Here is a 16,212-nt window from a genome sequence, read left to right as displayed (position 1 = left end):
TGCTCATTGTGGGCTTCCGCTCACTCTCACCCCTCCTGAGACTTAGTCTTGACGGCCTGCCAAGCTACCGTAGATTGGTTTTGTGTGTCCAGAAGGTTCCTCTGTTTCACTAGACTAGGGTGGCCTCCTAAACATCTGCCCACCAGGTCAGAGTTTAGAAATCCATCTTAGCACTTGGTGAGTCGGATGGATCTTGAGAAAGGCTTCAGGTAGAAGGCTGTTATTGTGTCTTCTGGGTGGTTACTCCAGAGCGGGTGAAGTTGCATTGAATCCTCTCTCGCTTGGGGTCCTACATGCTATTTATGAAATATCTGGGTGGGCGGTCGGCCTGTGCTGAGATTGGGGCTCCGAGGGCTCGGCATTGTGAGTTCCTTTCTTGTTGGTTGGATTAGGTCTTGTTTCTGGCCTGCACCGGAAGCCATTGTATCGTTTTCAGTTGATTGCTGAGTGGGGAGCCTTTTTTCAACCATTTGTGTGCTTATCCCTCTCTACAATGGCCCAGACTTCCACCACACAAGAAAAGGTTTTGGCAGCAGACAATGGGACTTGTTGCACAAAGGGTGCCCCAATTGGAATTTCTTTTTTTATTTATTTTTTAATGTGTGATGCATATACATCCTGAAGAAAACCTTTCTTTACAGACATCCCAAGTGTAGTCACAGGTTTAAGGTAAAGCGGAACCTCCTGGCAGCATGCTGGGCGTTTTCCAGACTTTTCATCTGATAGACAGAGATGCAGGCATAGGGGGTGTGCCAGAAAATTAGGCTAGAGTCTACAGGTGCATTTATCACCATTGGGTGGGCTTCTCCCGTATGTAGGGTACTGTTTCTTTTGGGAAGCTTGATGTAATAAAAATGTGATGTAACCACTGCACAAACCTGGGCATTCATGCTGAAGTTGGACATCGAGATGAATCTTGTGATTGGCACCGGCACTGTTTCTCTAAAGAAGGTGGTATGCGGATGAAGGACCAGGGTTTGAGTTTCAGCAGTATTGAGCTTCAGGCTGTTTGGCTCCTTCCACTGCTCCATAGCTTAAAGACCGCTTGACTAACCGATCATGTTGGCCCTGGGACCGTAATGCTGTTTTGTTTGGCATCAGCGTATGAGTGAAAGTGGAGATGGCGTTTGCATAGTAGGTCCATGAGTGATTTGACATGCAAGGAATTGGGGAGAGCTGTGAGGTACTCCACGGAATTGGATGTGGTTATTAGGTTTCTGAGTTGTACACTTTGGCTATAGTCAGAAAAGAAGCTCTTGAACTGCCTCAGTGCAGAAGGTGAGATAATGGAGCCATAAAGAGCCATATACAACCCTCTGTATTGGGGAATTAATGACCCCATGTATTGGATAGAAGAAAAGATCACAAAGATCACAATTTGACCCCCTGGATTAGGTATAGAAAAGGGTCACATCAAATGACTCCATGCATTGAAATTAGGAAAGGACCACATCAAATGACCTCTCTATTAGGAATAGGAATGGATCACATCAAATGACCCCATGCATTGGGAATAGGAAAGGACCACATCATCCACTCCTGGTTTAGGAATAGGAATGGATGACCCCATGTTTTGCAAAGAAGAAAAGATCACAATGTGACCCCCCCCTGGAATATGAATAGTAACGGGTCACATCAAATATCTCCATGCATTGGGAATAGGAAAGGATCACATCAAATGACCCTCTGAATTAGGAATAGGAAAGGCTCACATTAAAAGACCCCATGTATTGGGAAAAGGAAAGGATCACATCAAATGTCCCCATGTCTTGTGAAGAGGCGTGGCTCACACGAAAGGACCCTCTGTATTGGGAATAGGAAAGGATTGCATTAAATTACCCCATGGATTAGGACTAGGAAAGGCTCACATTCAAATACCTAAACTATTGTAAACAGGAATGGCTCACATGAAAGGGACCCTCTGTATTAGGAACAGGAAAGGGTCATATGAAATGACCCCATGTATTGGGAACAGGAATGGCTCACATGAAAGGGACCCTCTGTATTAGGAACAGGAAAGGATCATATGAAATGACCCCATGTATTGGGAATAGGAAAGGAAGACATCAAGTGCCCACATGTCGTGAGAATAGAAGATTCTCACATTAAGTGACCTTTTGCATTATGAGTAGGAAAGGTACAGCAGTAACTGCTCACACCACGTGACCCTTTGTAATAAGTGTGGTAAAGGAACATAGCATTTTCTTCCCTGTTTTTTCTTGGGAGGTGGCAGGCCCGGTTATCTTAGTTCATGGATTTTCTGATAACGCCATGCCTGGATTTAAGGAGATTCATGGATCCTTAGGTGCACCTTCAAATTGTGCTATTGCTCTATGAAGTTTAAAATGTTTTTCAAATTATTTTGCAGCGAACTGGCCAGGAAAAGTTCAAGTATGCCTGCAGTGCGTTGATAATATTCATGGTGAAATATTTGATGTTGTTTGTGTGCTTCCTTTCGCTAACAATCAGCGGCAGTTTCCCTTGAGCGGAAATTAAATTGATCGGCTGCATCTGGGGCAAAGAATTGAATTTTGACTTTCTGTTGTCCTGCTGGTAGCAAAGAGCTGCATCTCCACCGAACATGTCCGTGTGCTTTCCTTTTCAGAAAGCCAAACTGGGCCCCGCCGGTAACAAAGTGATTAGTCCACAGGACGACAGGAGGGCCTACGTCCCCTCCAATAACATCGACAGCGTGAAGCTGACCGACTTCAACTTCCTCATGGTGCTGGGCAAAGGCAGCTTTGGAAAGGTAAGGAGCCATTTCCCCTGCATTGCGTTGCACATCTCAGACCTTCCATGTTCGTTGCATTCCCATCTAAACCACCCCACAAAGACCGGGCTCACCCAAGGCCTACTATCTCCTCTGATGGTTGAGAGAGGGCCATCAGCCCTTTGCTGCCGAGCAACCTCAGGTGATGTAATGTTGTGTATGTATTGTACCCATCTGCCATTTTGGTGGCCTCGTTGCATGTAATGTTTCAAATTAAGGTTGTCTCCACCTCAATTTTACTTCTTTTGTATGGCCCAGATATGAAGTCTGCGTGCTTCAGCCATGCAGTAGGAAAGACTTTACACAAACACTAGTAGAAGTTTCTAAAAGCCAGGCAATTTATGTAAGGTACCGTACAGATGGCGTGTTTCAGAAAGATCAGACACAACCTCTCTTGTTTCTAACAAAATGCCCCGGATTCTGAATACATTGCTATATAATCTATATAGATGATGATGAAAGCTTACATAGAATGAAAAGTCACAGCCCTCACTCTTCATCCGCAGCTAACCTGCTGGTGTTACCAGTCACTTGGCTTCATCAGGGCGCTGGTTATTAAATCCCCAAGCCATGGCTTTGGTGAGCCGTGCACTTTATACAGTTGCATCAGGGTATTTTTATACTATATTCTCAATTGATTCAATGCCCGATGACAGCCACCGAAAGGACCTATGACTGCTGTCTATATGAGAAGCCTTCACAGCAGAGGGACGCTCCAGTTGCAAGCATTGCATTGTTGGATGCCCGATAGCAAAAACAAGAACATGACAAACGGGAGTTGCAAATATTGAGGAGGCAGAACATGGCTGATCCATCCCAGTCATATGGGCAGTGGGGGCTCACAGCTGGGTTGTGTTTGCAGATGCAGATCAGAGTGCTTGGCAGAGGTCGCCAGTGGTACTGGTGGCAAAGGGCCATTTCTTCAGTCTTTACAGAGGGCCAGAGCAGAGATGGGAGCACTGGTAAAGAGCCTGTGTGGACCAAAACAGCCAAAGCAGTGCTGCCGTTAAAGGTCCCGTATAAGGTGGTAAAGAAGACACTATCGCAAGGCCTCATAAATGACAATATCCATGCACTCTGTTATGGGGAACAGTTGTCAAGATGTGCTTGGTTCGAAAGTTCCTTTTGTATGTTCAGGTGTCATTATGGCCACAATGATATGATATTCTATTTATATCTTGCTCATACACAAGTGTTTCAGAGCACGACCAAGCAAAGGGAGGGGAACAAGGGAGAACAAAAACAACGGCCCTACTGGGCCCAGTGACATTAAGAACGTGCAAGTGCATGGAAAAGGGAAAAGGGGGAAGTGCGTGGAAGGGAGAGAAATAAATAAATGCAGTGAAAAGTGGTAGTGCAGCCAACAAGTGGCAAGTGCAGAATTAGTCAGATAGGGTATATCTGATAAGTGCAGAAGAAGAATGGGGGGCTGTATGGGTACAGATACAAATTCCAGTGCAAGGGGAGGCCCGGAGGCAGTGAAGGAAGGAGGCAGGGTGAGCAGGTACCTGGGCCTGAAGAACAAAGGGTGGCCAGGTGCACGGTGCTGAGAGAGAAAAACAGATTAGCAGGGGCGAAGAGGAGCAAAGGCAGAAGGAAAAAGGAGAGAAAAACAGATCAGCAGGGGAGAAGAGGAGCAAAGGCAGAAGGAAAGAGGAATGAGTCTGTGCGTTCCTCTAAAGTTTTCTAACAAGTCATAATACTGTGGACAGTGAGTGTGCAGTTAATGAGAGTTCACTTTCTAAAAGGACTGGCGACCCCTTTCTTTCCTGTGCAGAATACCTATGTTGCTAAATTAGAGAATGGTCTTTGGGGAGCCCTTTGTACATTTCGGGGCAGTATTGGCTTAAAGGATATATCACCAGCTCCCAAGATTACAAGTGAGATTGTATTTTTGAAAAATGCACACTACAATGTATCTGAAGGGTTTTCGATAAAGTGGGTGTGGATTAAAAGCCTGCAAAATGTGCCAGGTTGGATGTGGAACGGCACAGCAGTACATAATCTCCCACTGTCCATGTCACTCAATCCTTGTCGGGTAAGTGGCTCTGCAAAGGCCAGTGTGGACGAAACCTTTGCCCTAATCTAGCACATGTTATGAAGAATCCAACAAAACCCTGAGTAGAACTAGACCCTAGTTCCCGGCCCCTCAGTCATTCTGTCTTTTTACTCCTCCTTTATAGGTGATGCTGGCAGACAGGAAGGGGACCGAAGAGCTGTACGCAATCAAAATCTTGAAGAAGGACGTTGTCATCCAAGATGATGACGTAGAATGCACGATGGTAGAAAAACGAGTTTTAGCTCTTCAGGATAAACCACCTTTTCTAACATACTTGCATTCTTGCTTCCAAACTGAGGTACGTGCGTGTTATTCCTGTTGGCAGTGTGCTGAAAGTACATCTGCTCTTAACCCAAGGCTATCCTTTAGGAAACTCTTTGCCTCTTCTCCTCTCTCATTCTAGAATTGTCTACTTTGTAATCTGTCTCCTTGAACATCCTCTCCAGTGGAATGGTTTTTGCTTTAGACTAGGGTTGTCCAACTCCAGGTCTTGAGGGCAGGAACAATGACGGATTTTCAGGCTAGTCCACGTTAATATTCATGAGATAAATTTACCTGTAATGTTTCTGAATGTATGCAAATTCATCTTATGAATATTAATGAGGGATATCCTGAAACCACGTTCGTTTTGTAATTTTCGAAGCCTGGAATTGGACACTCCTGCTTTAGACAATGTTGTGTGTGGTAAGAAAAGCTGCTGCCATAGAAGCATAAGAGGCAAGGAACAAAGGCAAGCGGAATGTTGATTTCCAAAGTGGCCAATGCAGTTACAATGCCTCACGTTTTCCACTTTCTACCCCTTTTAGTGTTGTTTTGAGCATATGTTAGCATTACAGTACAACAATAATAGGTCATAGGGCACAACACTGCACAATGCTCTCATGGATTGTTATAAAACACTGACTAAATGTCACGATTTCCAAACCGTTAATGCCTCCCTGTCACCATGTGGGGCCTCCACGGCTGAGACACTGCAGAAAGCTGTCCCCCATATATTGATGTATCGTTCAGGGAATTATTGGATACAGAGGGAATAACGGAAGATCCCATGAGATCCCCTGAACTGAAAAAGAGGAGAGAATGTCTCCAAATTAAAATTTCTCCAGACGAGAACTCTGGCATATTCTGGGCGAGATGCAAGAGGGGCACAAAGTGTAAAGGGATCGAGGTTCCAGATGGGGATATTATGTTACATGTGAAGTTCCATATGGGGTCACCATGTTACATGTACCTGGTCCCAGAGACCACCAGGATCTTTGTTGGGATGTTTTGGTTGGTGCTTTGCACTCAGCCAGGCCTCGGCAGGGTGCCATAGCCCCCATATTCAATGTCTTCTACTTGGTCCCCCTTTCACAACAGCCCTATCTGTTTATAAATAGCCATCTTGTGTCATCCCTACCACCCCTGTATGGACTATGCAGATCATGAAGTATAGCAATTTAGTGACTGATAAGGGTAATAAGCAGAACACACATAGTTCTGTGAAAGTTCAATTGTGTTACCAATTTACTTTAAAGAGAAGATGCCATTATTGGTTATGCCCAGTAAGGGGGGAGTGGAGGGGGGGTGGGAGGGTTTGCTGGTGGTGCAGAATCGGAGACCTATACATTCCCTCTTCCAGTGGAACAGAATTCCTAGGGGTACACTCTTGGTTCTGTTGATGGAGGTCAGCGTTGGGTTTGTGAAACTTTCAGGAATTAAGGTGAGAAACTTTTTTGTGCACTTTCATTGTCTGAACTGCCACAGCGCCATTCCCCTATTTAAACACTGCCTCTCCAAAATTCAGGCCCGTATGTCAAGTGCCTACCTGAAGCTCAACCCTGCCAAAACAAGAGTTCATCCTCCGCGAAGTTAGCACCAAAAACACCCCAGTTCAGAACTGGCTGACCCAGATGGATCCCATTGGCTTCTCCCCCCACCTCACCCATAGGGCAAAGTCTCCCAGCTCAATAGTGACCTCTCATTCAAAGCATTCTTTGCCAAGAACACAAACATGGTACCAGCTATCACGCAGGCAACATATCAAACCCTTCAGATCCATCCGCCAGGCACTGGTGATCGCCCACCTGGATGGTGGCCACGCCCACTTGGCAGGTGTCACACACGCAGCAAGTCTTATCGGAGGGCGGAAGAAATTCAGACACATTTCCCTCACTCTCAATGAACCACACGGGTTGCTGCTCCAAGCTCACATCATCTACAATATAGCCTGCATCACCTACAAAGCTCTGATGTCCAAGATGCCATCACACTGAGCTGAAAAGATCATCATCTCAGGAGGTCTACGCAACACCAGGAGCCAAGACATCACTGGCATTCTCCTGATATGCCCCCATGCTCTGGAACAACCTTCCTGCTAACATGAGGCTAGCCCCCTTCCTCCTGCGATTTAGGAAAGATGCGAAGACCTTGCTGTTCAAGGAACACTTCCCTGACAAATAAGAACCACAGACAGACGAGGCAATCCCCTCTCCCATCTCTATGTTCCGCCTCTCTTGTTCATCGCTCCATTGCTTGTTAGCTAGGTTTGCACGATATAAAACACCCAAATACATACATAGATTGCACTAAAAATATCAACTTACTAATTGGCTGAAATGTGTACAACTCAGTTCTAGCTGAATTTTCGGTCCCTTGGGAGAAATTCCACCCAAACTGGAAGCCTTAGGTGGCAAAAGTCAATTCTGCGCTGCAGTCGGAATGGTCGACGGGGGGCACATTTTCTGTCAGTCTGCCAGGCACAGCACAGAAATTGGCATTCTCACCCAGCACTGAAGCTCAGTTCATCCTAATTTACATTCTGGTAGGTGTGGTTTTTATGGAGGGGTACCTTGGCCTCTACCTGCACCACATGCTCCCCATTACTTTTAGGTCCAATTGTTAAACAAGCTTCATGGTGGTCCCTGGGAGGCCTAGGTGAGGAAGCCATTCAGTGACTTCCCACTCTGCTCCCCTGCTGGGTTTCAGTTCACTGTCTTTACTGGATATAAATTCAATGGCATACCGATACATTTGGCTTAAAAACTTCCAGGGTTCCGAGTTGGGTAGGGTGCCACGGTTGCCACCCAGCGGAGAGCACTTTAAAACACCCCACGGACAGTGGATAATGTTTCCTAGCGACAATGAGAGGGATTTAGGCACAGACAAGGTACCTTGATGGGTTCTTATTAAGAAGATTTCCTAACAAGGGGATATGTGCTCACGGATATGCAATTCCAGAATGTCACCATGGCAGCTGGAAAATGTGCACACATATAGCCTCTCAAACGATGATGGAGAAACCTTTTTTATTTGATTTATTTCTCAATAATACCCCACATGGCCGATAAATCATATGTGCATTTGCATCTAACTTTCTCTAAGTGCAAGTCCAAAAATGTAATATTCCTTGTTCATTTAATAAAGCCGTCCTGTGTCACCGGGCCTGTTTAGCCATCACTCTGCCAGTACAGCCATCTCCTCCATTCCTTCCACCATTTAGAATGGTGCTTCTAGATGTACATCTTGAAAGTAAACAGATATAATAGTTTAAATCTTAAAAGTGGAATCTCAAATGTTAGAACTGAACGAGTGAATCAGCGAATACTGTGATACTTTAAGCAGTTTTATTTACATTTTTTATTTTAATGTATTTTGCACACAGAACAGGGTATGCAGAGTGGCCAGAGACAAACGTTGCCTGGGTGATTCCATAATTGTGATATGCGAAAGCAGCAATATCAAAATACTTGCAGAATGCTTCCTTGTTTTATTTATTTATTAATTTGCAATGTGGTTAATAAATATACTTCTGCAAAAAAAAACAGATTCGTTTCACAACAATACAGTACAAAGATAAGAACTTTAAAAACATGCCTTTAAACAACTTTTAAAATCAAATCAATAACATGTTTAACTGAGATACTTCATTAGAATTTAAAACCCGATTCCATAGGTAATCTTATGTGAACAGAACATCATAATTCATACATCTAGCAAATATGTGCATTCTCAAAGGGATAGAAAATGCACGTGCCACCACCAGTTGCTTTAGGGTTTCTACCTCAGAATGGCAACATCTACACATTCTCTCGCATCTAGGAACCCCCTGCTTGCACCAGACACCTCATTAGTTAAAATCAAATGTAGCCTGAATCTTGAAAACGTTGCTCTAAAAACACGAGAGGGATGTTTACATAAGTAGAATGGTAATACATTGAAGGGTCTAATATCATACATTGGGCAATAAAACAGGTGCTATTCAGAGGACCTGCCTCTGTTGTTAATCAAATCTAATTCAAACAATTTTGTTTATCCTTAGAAGAGAGAACATCAGATCCACTGCAGAATGGCCTGTACCATCCAGAATATTCTTGCATTTATTTGCCCAACACCTCAATACTTTGCAATTTTCGGATTCCAATTAACCTTTAAGATTTTCAAATAGCGAACAAGTAGGTGGAAATAGTAGTTTCGCATATAACCGCAGCGATTGCCAGTTTATGCTTGCTTGAATAGAAGTCTAGTTCATATTGGATCAGACTTATCGGAACCCCCTGCGGGAGTGCCAGGGTGCTTCTCCATATAATGCCCTTAATATTGGCTCAGTCCAGATCGCACCCGTGGGATTGGGCCCCATAAATAAGCCTTGGAAGACTTTTCTGATGGTAACACTGCAAAGGCGGAAGAATCGAAAATCTCCCAAATCGATTATCTAAAAGCCTTCATTGGGTTGAAGCAACCCTAGCCTGCAATTGCATACTTTACATTAGATCCTCCCTGTTCAAAACACCTTGCCTATTCACCCCCAGATATTTATATAAAGTCACTGTCTCCACCTTTTCATTATCCAATCTAAAGCTAAACAAGTAGAATACTTATAAACAATGGGGAAGTGGAGTACAGGGCAGGCAGGTTACATCTAACAGAAGGTGATTGCACTGTTTCTTCAGTGAATTTTCCCAAGGGGTGGCAACCACAGGGGTGGGAACAATTCCAAAGGACAGCAGATGCTAATTACAAGAGTGCCATACAGGGTTAAGCAGCAGTTCTTGGAGGGAGTGGGCATCCGATCCAATGGAATAGGCAGCAGCCCCAGAGGCAGGCAATTCCATGAAAGAGGATTCAGGCACACTTCAGCATTTCAGGTAGACATCATTAAATGTAGGCCAGTCTAGCCACACAATAACACTTACATTGGCTTTACACTTGATTGATGTAATTCTGCCCTATTGATTAATGCAACAATTAGATTATTAGAAGAGATTTTAGAAATGTTTATCAAATGGGATTAGAAAAGTGAATGAAATTATAGAATTTGTATATGAATGATAGTAATGATATTGTGCTGGATGACATTTTGTATTGATATGTTAAAACATAAAAGGTTTGTAATGAACCAAGCGCATTAATACATACATAAATAGAATTGCTGTCTATTGCATCCTAAATAAAATAAAATATTTTATAAGATAATGGTTCACCTTAACTGAAAGAAATGCTTAGCTCTATCCTTTTTTAATGTATTTATACCAACTCCTTCAAACGTGTACCCTCTTGTTCGCATCTAGCCCCTAACCAACAATACTGTTTCTGACTGCCTCGCCCCCAGTACCACGTCATGCAGCCTATAGATGTTTTTCTAATAATTCAATGGTGTTTTTTTAACTTATTTTTTTGGGCATTGCCATATGTGTGTGTTATGTATTTTTCATTCTACATTCGGAACATTTTATCTTTTGCACTTTATATGTTAAGTAGTAACTAAATAGTTTAATTTTAATTTTCATGAAAGGTATCTTCCCCATATCCAAAACTCGTATTGCCCCTTAAGTTAATGTAGTGCTTTTATGTTGTGCCCCTATATTTCATTGAGTTATAGTGTATATATAGCAGTTGTAAGATCACAACCTTCTCCTGAGATTTTTGGGGAGTCTTTTCTGCCAAACCTGAAAAGAAAATCTGTATTAGAAGCCAAAATATTCAGATGCTGAGGAAACTTTTTTAAAAGCCCCATGCTACATAATTCAGATATTGAAGGGAAGGGTCAATATATATCTCCTCCTCCTACCATGAATACGATTTGAGAGTAGCTCCATCTCTACTCCTAACATGAGCTGGTTTTGACAGTGACTTCATCCCTCCCCCTAACATGAAATTGGAGAGTGACTCCATCTCTTCTCCTCCTTACGTGAACAAGATTTGAGAGTGATGCTGTCTCCCCTCCTCCTAACATGAACAAGATTTGAGAGTGACTCCATCTCTCCTCCTTCTAGCATGAACAAGATTTCAGAGTGACTCCATCTCTCCTCCTCCTTACATGAACAAGATTTGAGAGTGATGCTGTCTCCCCTCCTCCTAACATGAACAAGATTTGAGAGTGACTCCATCTCTCCTCCTTCTAGCATGAACAAGATTTCAGAGTGACTCCATCTCTCCTCCTCCTAACATGAACAAGATTTGAGAGTGACTCCATCTCTCCTCCTTCTAGCATGAACAAGATTTCAGAGTGACTCCATCTCTCCTCCTCCTTACATGAACAAGATTTGAGAGTGATGCTGTCTCCCCTCCTCCTAACATGAACAAGATTTGAGAGTGACTCCATCTCTCCTCCTCCTAACATGAACAAGATTTGAGAGTGACGCCATCTCTCCTCCTCCTTACATGAACAAGATTTGAGAGTGACACGGTCTCCCCTCCTCCTAACATGAACAAGATTTGAGAGTGACGCCGTCTCTCCTCCTCCTAACATGAACAAGATTTGAGCGTAACTCCATCTCTCCTCCTTTCATGAATAAGACTTTAGGCCTCACAGTCTAAGCACCCACTGCCAATGCGAGTCTGAAATCAGTGGAATCTTTCCTAAACTTGCACAAGAATGTCATTATTTGTTTAATTATTTGCTTAATTGGATCTGAAGAGCGTGTTGTTGCTGTGCCTTAAATGTGATCGCTCTAGTGTGTGCTTTGTTTACCTGTTTAAGGAAATAATCGGGTTTGTCGACTGCCTGCAACACACACTAGAGTCAATGATCACATTTGTTATTCACGTTTTCCATGTGTTTACTTAAGTAGGTCTTCTGTGTTTGACGTGTCATGTCAATCAATCACTTTTTACTGTACTGAATGCACTGAAAGTTTGTAGAGTTTCAAGTTACCAGGGTCCCAGAAATGCTGATGGGACTTTGCAGTATTCATTCACCAGTTGATGTACGTCACTGTAAAAGTTTGAAAGGCCTCGAATATAATCTGGCACTTGTCAGGCTTTCTTGTATAGTGCCGGCTCGAGTCCAAATGCATGTCAGACTGCTGTGTATCTGACTGTGCCGCAAGTGACTTAAGTTACTATAGTTCTCCGACATTGGCGACAAGAATTTATTACTGAAGACTAGGGCTGCCAAAGTAGTGCACAGCAACACCCTGAAGGCAAAATGGGGGTATCCGTATAAACGTGATTCAAATAGTGGGCATTTTGTGGCACGCCCAGCTTGCCAAAACAGTGTGGAGAGGACACGGGTATATAAAGTTACAAATGCTGCTTGCTAGAGAAGCAACATTGGGTTTACCAAGAGACCCTGAGAACAGACACATTAGAGAACCTTTTCTCAATCCCCTTTAGTTTTCTACTTTACTTCCTGAACATCATGGAGACGTCTGAATTCTACCTTCTACTTAAGTAACCTACAACCATGTGCTCCTGATGAACTTCTCTGTGATTGGTGAGTTATTCACACAGATCATTACACAGAAGGTCGAATGAACATAAGAGATTACTTTAAAAGAAACTCGTGGGGGCGCTGTTGAGCAGCCGACAAAATGGCTGCCTAGCTTTTCAGCTCCGTGTGCTGCCGCTTTGCATCTGCTTCCATCTGTGGGTTGCTACTCTACCCCGTCTCCAGATTTGGCTCCCACATTGCTGACACTCGGGGCCACCTGCCTGTGAAATCTGGCCCCGAATCGGACCTTTTAACCCTGTATTCGGCCGCCGGCACTGCCCCCGCGTGGGGCCGAGCTGCGCCCTCGCACTCCCGGTGAACGATGCGGGCGGCGGCGCTGATTGACACCCGTGGCAGCTGACGGCCCAGCGGTTCACCCCCCGTCCGGCTCTCTTTCTGGCCCCCGCGCCCGGCTGCCTTGTGGCTGGGACCGGGTTCGGTGCGCGGGGGCCGCCTGTGCTGCCTACGCCGACGCGCGTGGACGGATCCAGCGCGGAAATCCGGCGCCTGACATCTGGTACTCCTGGCGGCCCACCGCGGCTTGTGCGCCGCCTTTGCCTGGCTCTACCCCTGCTGCCTCTGCGATATCGCAGCACGCCCCGGAGACAACACTCCCTCCGCGCCTAACGGCCCGGAGGCCTCTCTGGCCACCTCTGGGGACTGGACCATCGGCTGTGTGTGATGCCGCTTACGACTCAGCTGAAGACGCCACTATCCTGATCCTGCTCACGGATGTGAACCGAGCCTGAGGTGAGGGGTTGGGGTGGCCATTGTATGCAGTATTTTTCTGCAAACCCCCCTGGTTCAATCTGATTGCCGCCCTAAAATCCGTGCTGTTCCCCATTAGGGTGAACCTCTTTAGCCACCACCCCCGGCGCTTGGATTTCTGGCTCAGGGACATTTATTATCCTTGCCTACCGGTTCTGCGGGCCGTTGCTACGCCACCAACAAGAGAGCAGCCTTTTCCATCTTGTCACTGCACCGCCCCGCTTCAGGGTACACGATACCCACACGAGTCTAACCACTTTGAATACTCTGTACCACACGCCACACACGATGTCCAATAGGTCCAGGAACACTGGTAAGACAGGGGCCATGGACAAATTTGCGAAGGCCACCCCGAGGCCCGATTCGGCCCATACATCATGCGACCAGATCGAAGTACCACTCCCTGCAGAAGGCCCCCCCACGGACCTGACGGTCATCATGGAGTCAATGGCTAGAAACTTTGCAGCTTTCCATGAGAAGCTAGACGACATCAATGCAAATGTGGCCTCTCTCAGGACCAAACTAGACCAACAAGGGACGCGAATCACCGAAACTGAAAACAGGATCAGTTCCAATGAGGACAATATAACCACACTGCAGAGCACGGTATCCACCCTTGTCACGGACATGAAACTGGTGAGGGCCAAATGTGATGACCTCGAATCTAGATCACGGAGGAACAATATATGCATTATTGGGGTCCCGGAAAATGCGCTGAAGGGTCGACTTGAACTGGCTGTCGAGAACCTTTTGAAAGACCTGTTGGGCAACCCGGATATGTCCCCCTTCTTCACCATCGAAAGGGCCCATAGGGCACTGGCCCCACGTCCCAAACCGGGAGACTTTCCGAGGCCCATTGTTGCTAAAATTCTGAGTTTTAGAGATCGGGATCAAATCCTCCGCCTCGCGCGTGAGAAGGGTGAGCTCAGATTGGACTCGCAGGTGATCCGAATCTTCCCTGACTTCTCAATCGCAGTTCAGCAGGAGCGTCGCCAATTTCTTGGAGTCAAGAAACTGCTCAGGGAGAGAAGCATTCCATACGCCATCCTATTCCCTGCCCGTCTAAAGTTCACATTTAACAACAAACTTTACTTCTTTACGGTGCCCTCGGAAGCGGTGAAATTCATAGAGGCACACATTCCCCCTCATCCACCTGCTGAAGTTGTGGGGGAGAATGACTGAACTTGGTCCGTAACTTGTGCTCCTTGATCGTCGTTTGCTCATGCGGTCTGACGGCTCCACTATCCATCGGCCTCCCCCACAACTACCTTGCTGTTATATTTCCCATGCCCTCCGGGCTGTACTCACTGTACCTAAACCCTCAGATACGCACTGTCAATTTTTCATGTTGTTGAACTACTCATCGTGACCATGCTGACTTCCTGTCTTCGTTGAATGTCACGTTTCTCTGTTTCATACTTAGGCCCGACACGGCTGCATACAGATGCTGCGACATGCATTACTAAACCGCGAACACTGTTTAATTTCTCACGGACACCTTTGGGTCCCAAGCGTGCTAGCACACGGCAATAGCGCACCCCACTGCGATTGCACTGCATCTTATACCTTTGTTTTGGTTTTGCCCCTGTTGGGCTCTTGCACAGGATGGATCATGTTGGGGCCGATCCGACTGTGCGCTGTTTGGGACGGGTGGGGTGTACACTGCTAATCTTGGGTTGGTGGTGAGGGTGGGGGGGGGGAAAACTGGGAGTTATCTATAAAGGCACACGAGGTTGCATGTGGCGAGCACTAATGGACCGCGATCGCGAGTTTATCTTCAAGCTTCGGGGCATACACTATTGTTGGATCCTAGATGTTCATTGAGAATACGTGTTACATAATGGGGTATCAGCCACTGCGATGGCTACCGTCATAATGTCATGGAATGTCCGTGGGGTAAGCAATCACACCAAGGCACATAAAATCATGGCTTATGCCAACAGACATAGCTGCAAAATACTGCTCCTACAGGAGACACACTCCAATGGCCACATTCCTAGAACCATGGCCCCGGCATGGGGACCTACTAGATTTTTTACCTCCTACTCCACTCAATCCAGGGGGGTTCTAACCATGATTCATAAATCCATTAAGTTTACATTGCACAAAAATTACACTGACCCCGAGTGACGTTATGTAGTACTACACTGTACCTTGGCCAACAAAGAATATCTACTTGTCAATACCTATTGCCCCAATGTGGACGCTCCCGATTTTTTTGATAAAATCACCACCATACTGCTGGGATATGTGGGCACACCGATCCTTTGGGGGGGAGATTTAAATCTTATCCTTGATACAGCCCTAGATAGAACTGGTACTACTCCCCGGCCTTTGTCCAGCGCTGCATGCAGACTGCACTCTCACATTAAGACCCTCGACATCTGCGATGCCTGGAGAATGCTACATCCCCATCTTAGGGATTACACTTATTACTCATCAGTGCATGATAGCTCTTCTAGGATAGACCTATTTTTTGTCTCAAAAGGAGTCATGGGAGGGGTTGTCGACTCCCAGATCCTGCCTCGCACGCTGTCTGATCATGCCCCGATTACACTCTCGGCTAGACTGGGGATACCTGTTCCGACGTTTAGCACCTGGCGTTTCAAATCCGATGCTCTGCGAGATGTTGTATTTAAGGCTGAAATACTTGCTGACATTCTGTCTTTCTTCGAACTCAACACTCTCCGGGACACTTCTGGTGCAGTAAGATGGGACGCCTTCAAGGTATATATCGGGGGAATGTCCATCTCCCGGGAAGCTGGGGTGTTGAAATCAATTAGAACAGCATTGGGCCGCTCTGAAAGCAAACTGAAGCAACTGGAACTGCAAGGTGCCTCGGGTGCCGACCATGCCACACTTGCCTAGATCTCCGATGAACTCCAGGCATTCAACAAACTCGCCGTCAGCGAGATACAATTC

The 16,212-nt window shown here is 45.6% G+C and overlaps 1 protein-coding gene across 2 annotated transcripts in view; it reads left to right on the top strand.

The window, feature by feature from the left end:
- PRKCA (protein kinase C alpha) overlaps nt 1–16,212 on the top strand; it is a 1,912,272-nt gene that overhangs the window by 1,547,757 nt on the left and 348,303 nt on the right. For both annotated transcript variants that reach the window (XM_069655048.1, XM_069655049.1), the window contains 2 exons: nt 2,606–2,749; nt 4,954–5,127. In XM_069655048.1, coding sequence (XP_069511149.1) covers nt 2,606–2,749; nt 4,954–5,127 — 318 coding nt within the window. The remainder of the gene's footprint in view (nt 1–2,605; nt 2,750–4,953; nt 5,128–16,212) is intronic.

Source organism: Ambystoma mexicanum, chromosome 3q, assembly GCF_040938575.1.
Source record: "Ambystoma mexicanum isolate Mex_15411 chromosome 3q, UKY_AmexF1_1, whole genome shotgun sequence".
NCBI lineage: Eukaryota > Metazoa > Chordata > Amphibia > Caudata > Ambystomatidae > Ambystoma > Ambystoma mexicanum.
This window is presented reverse-complemented; position numbering and strand designations above follow the sequence as displayed.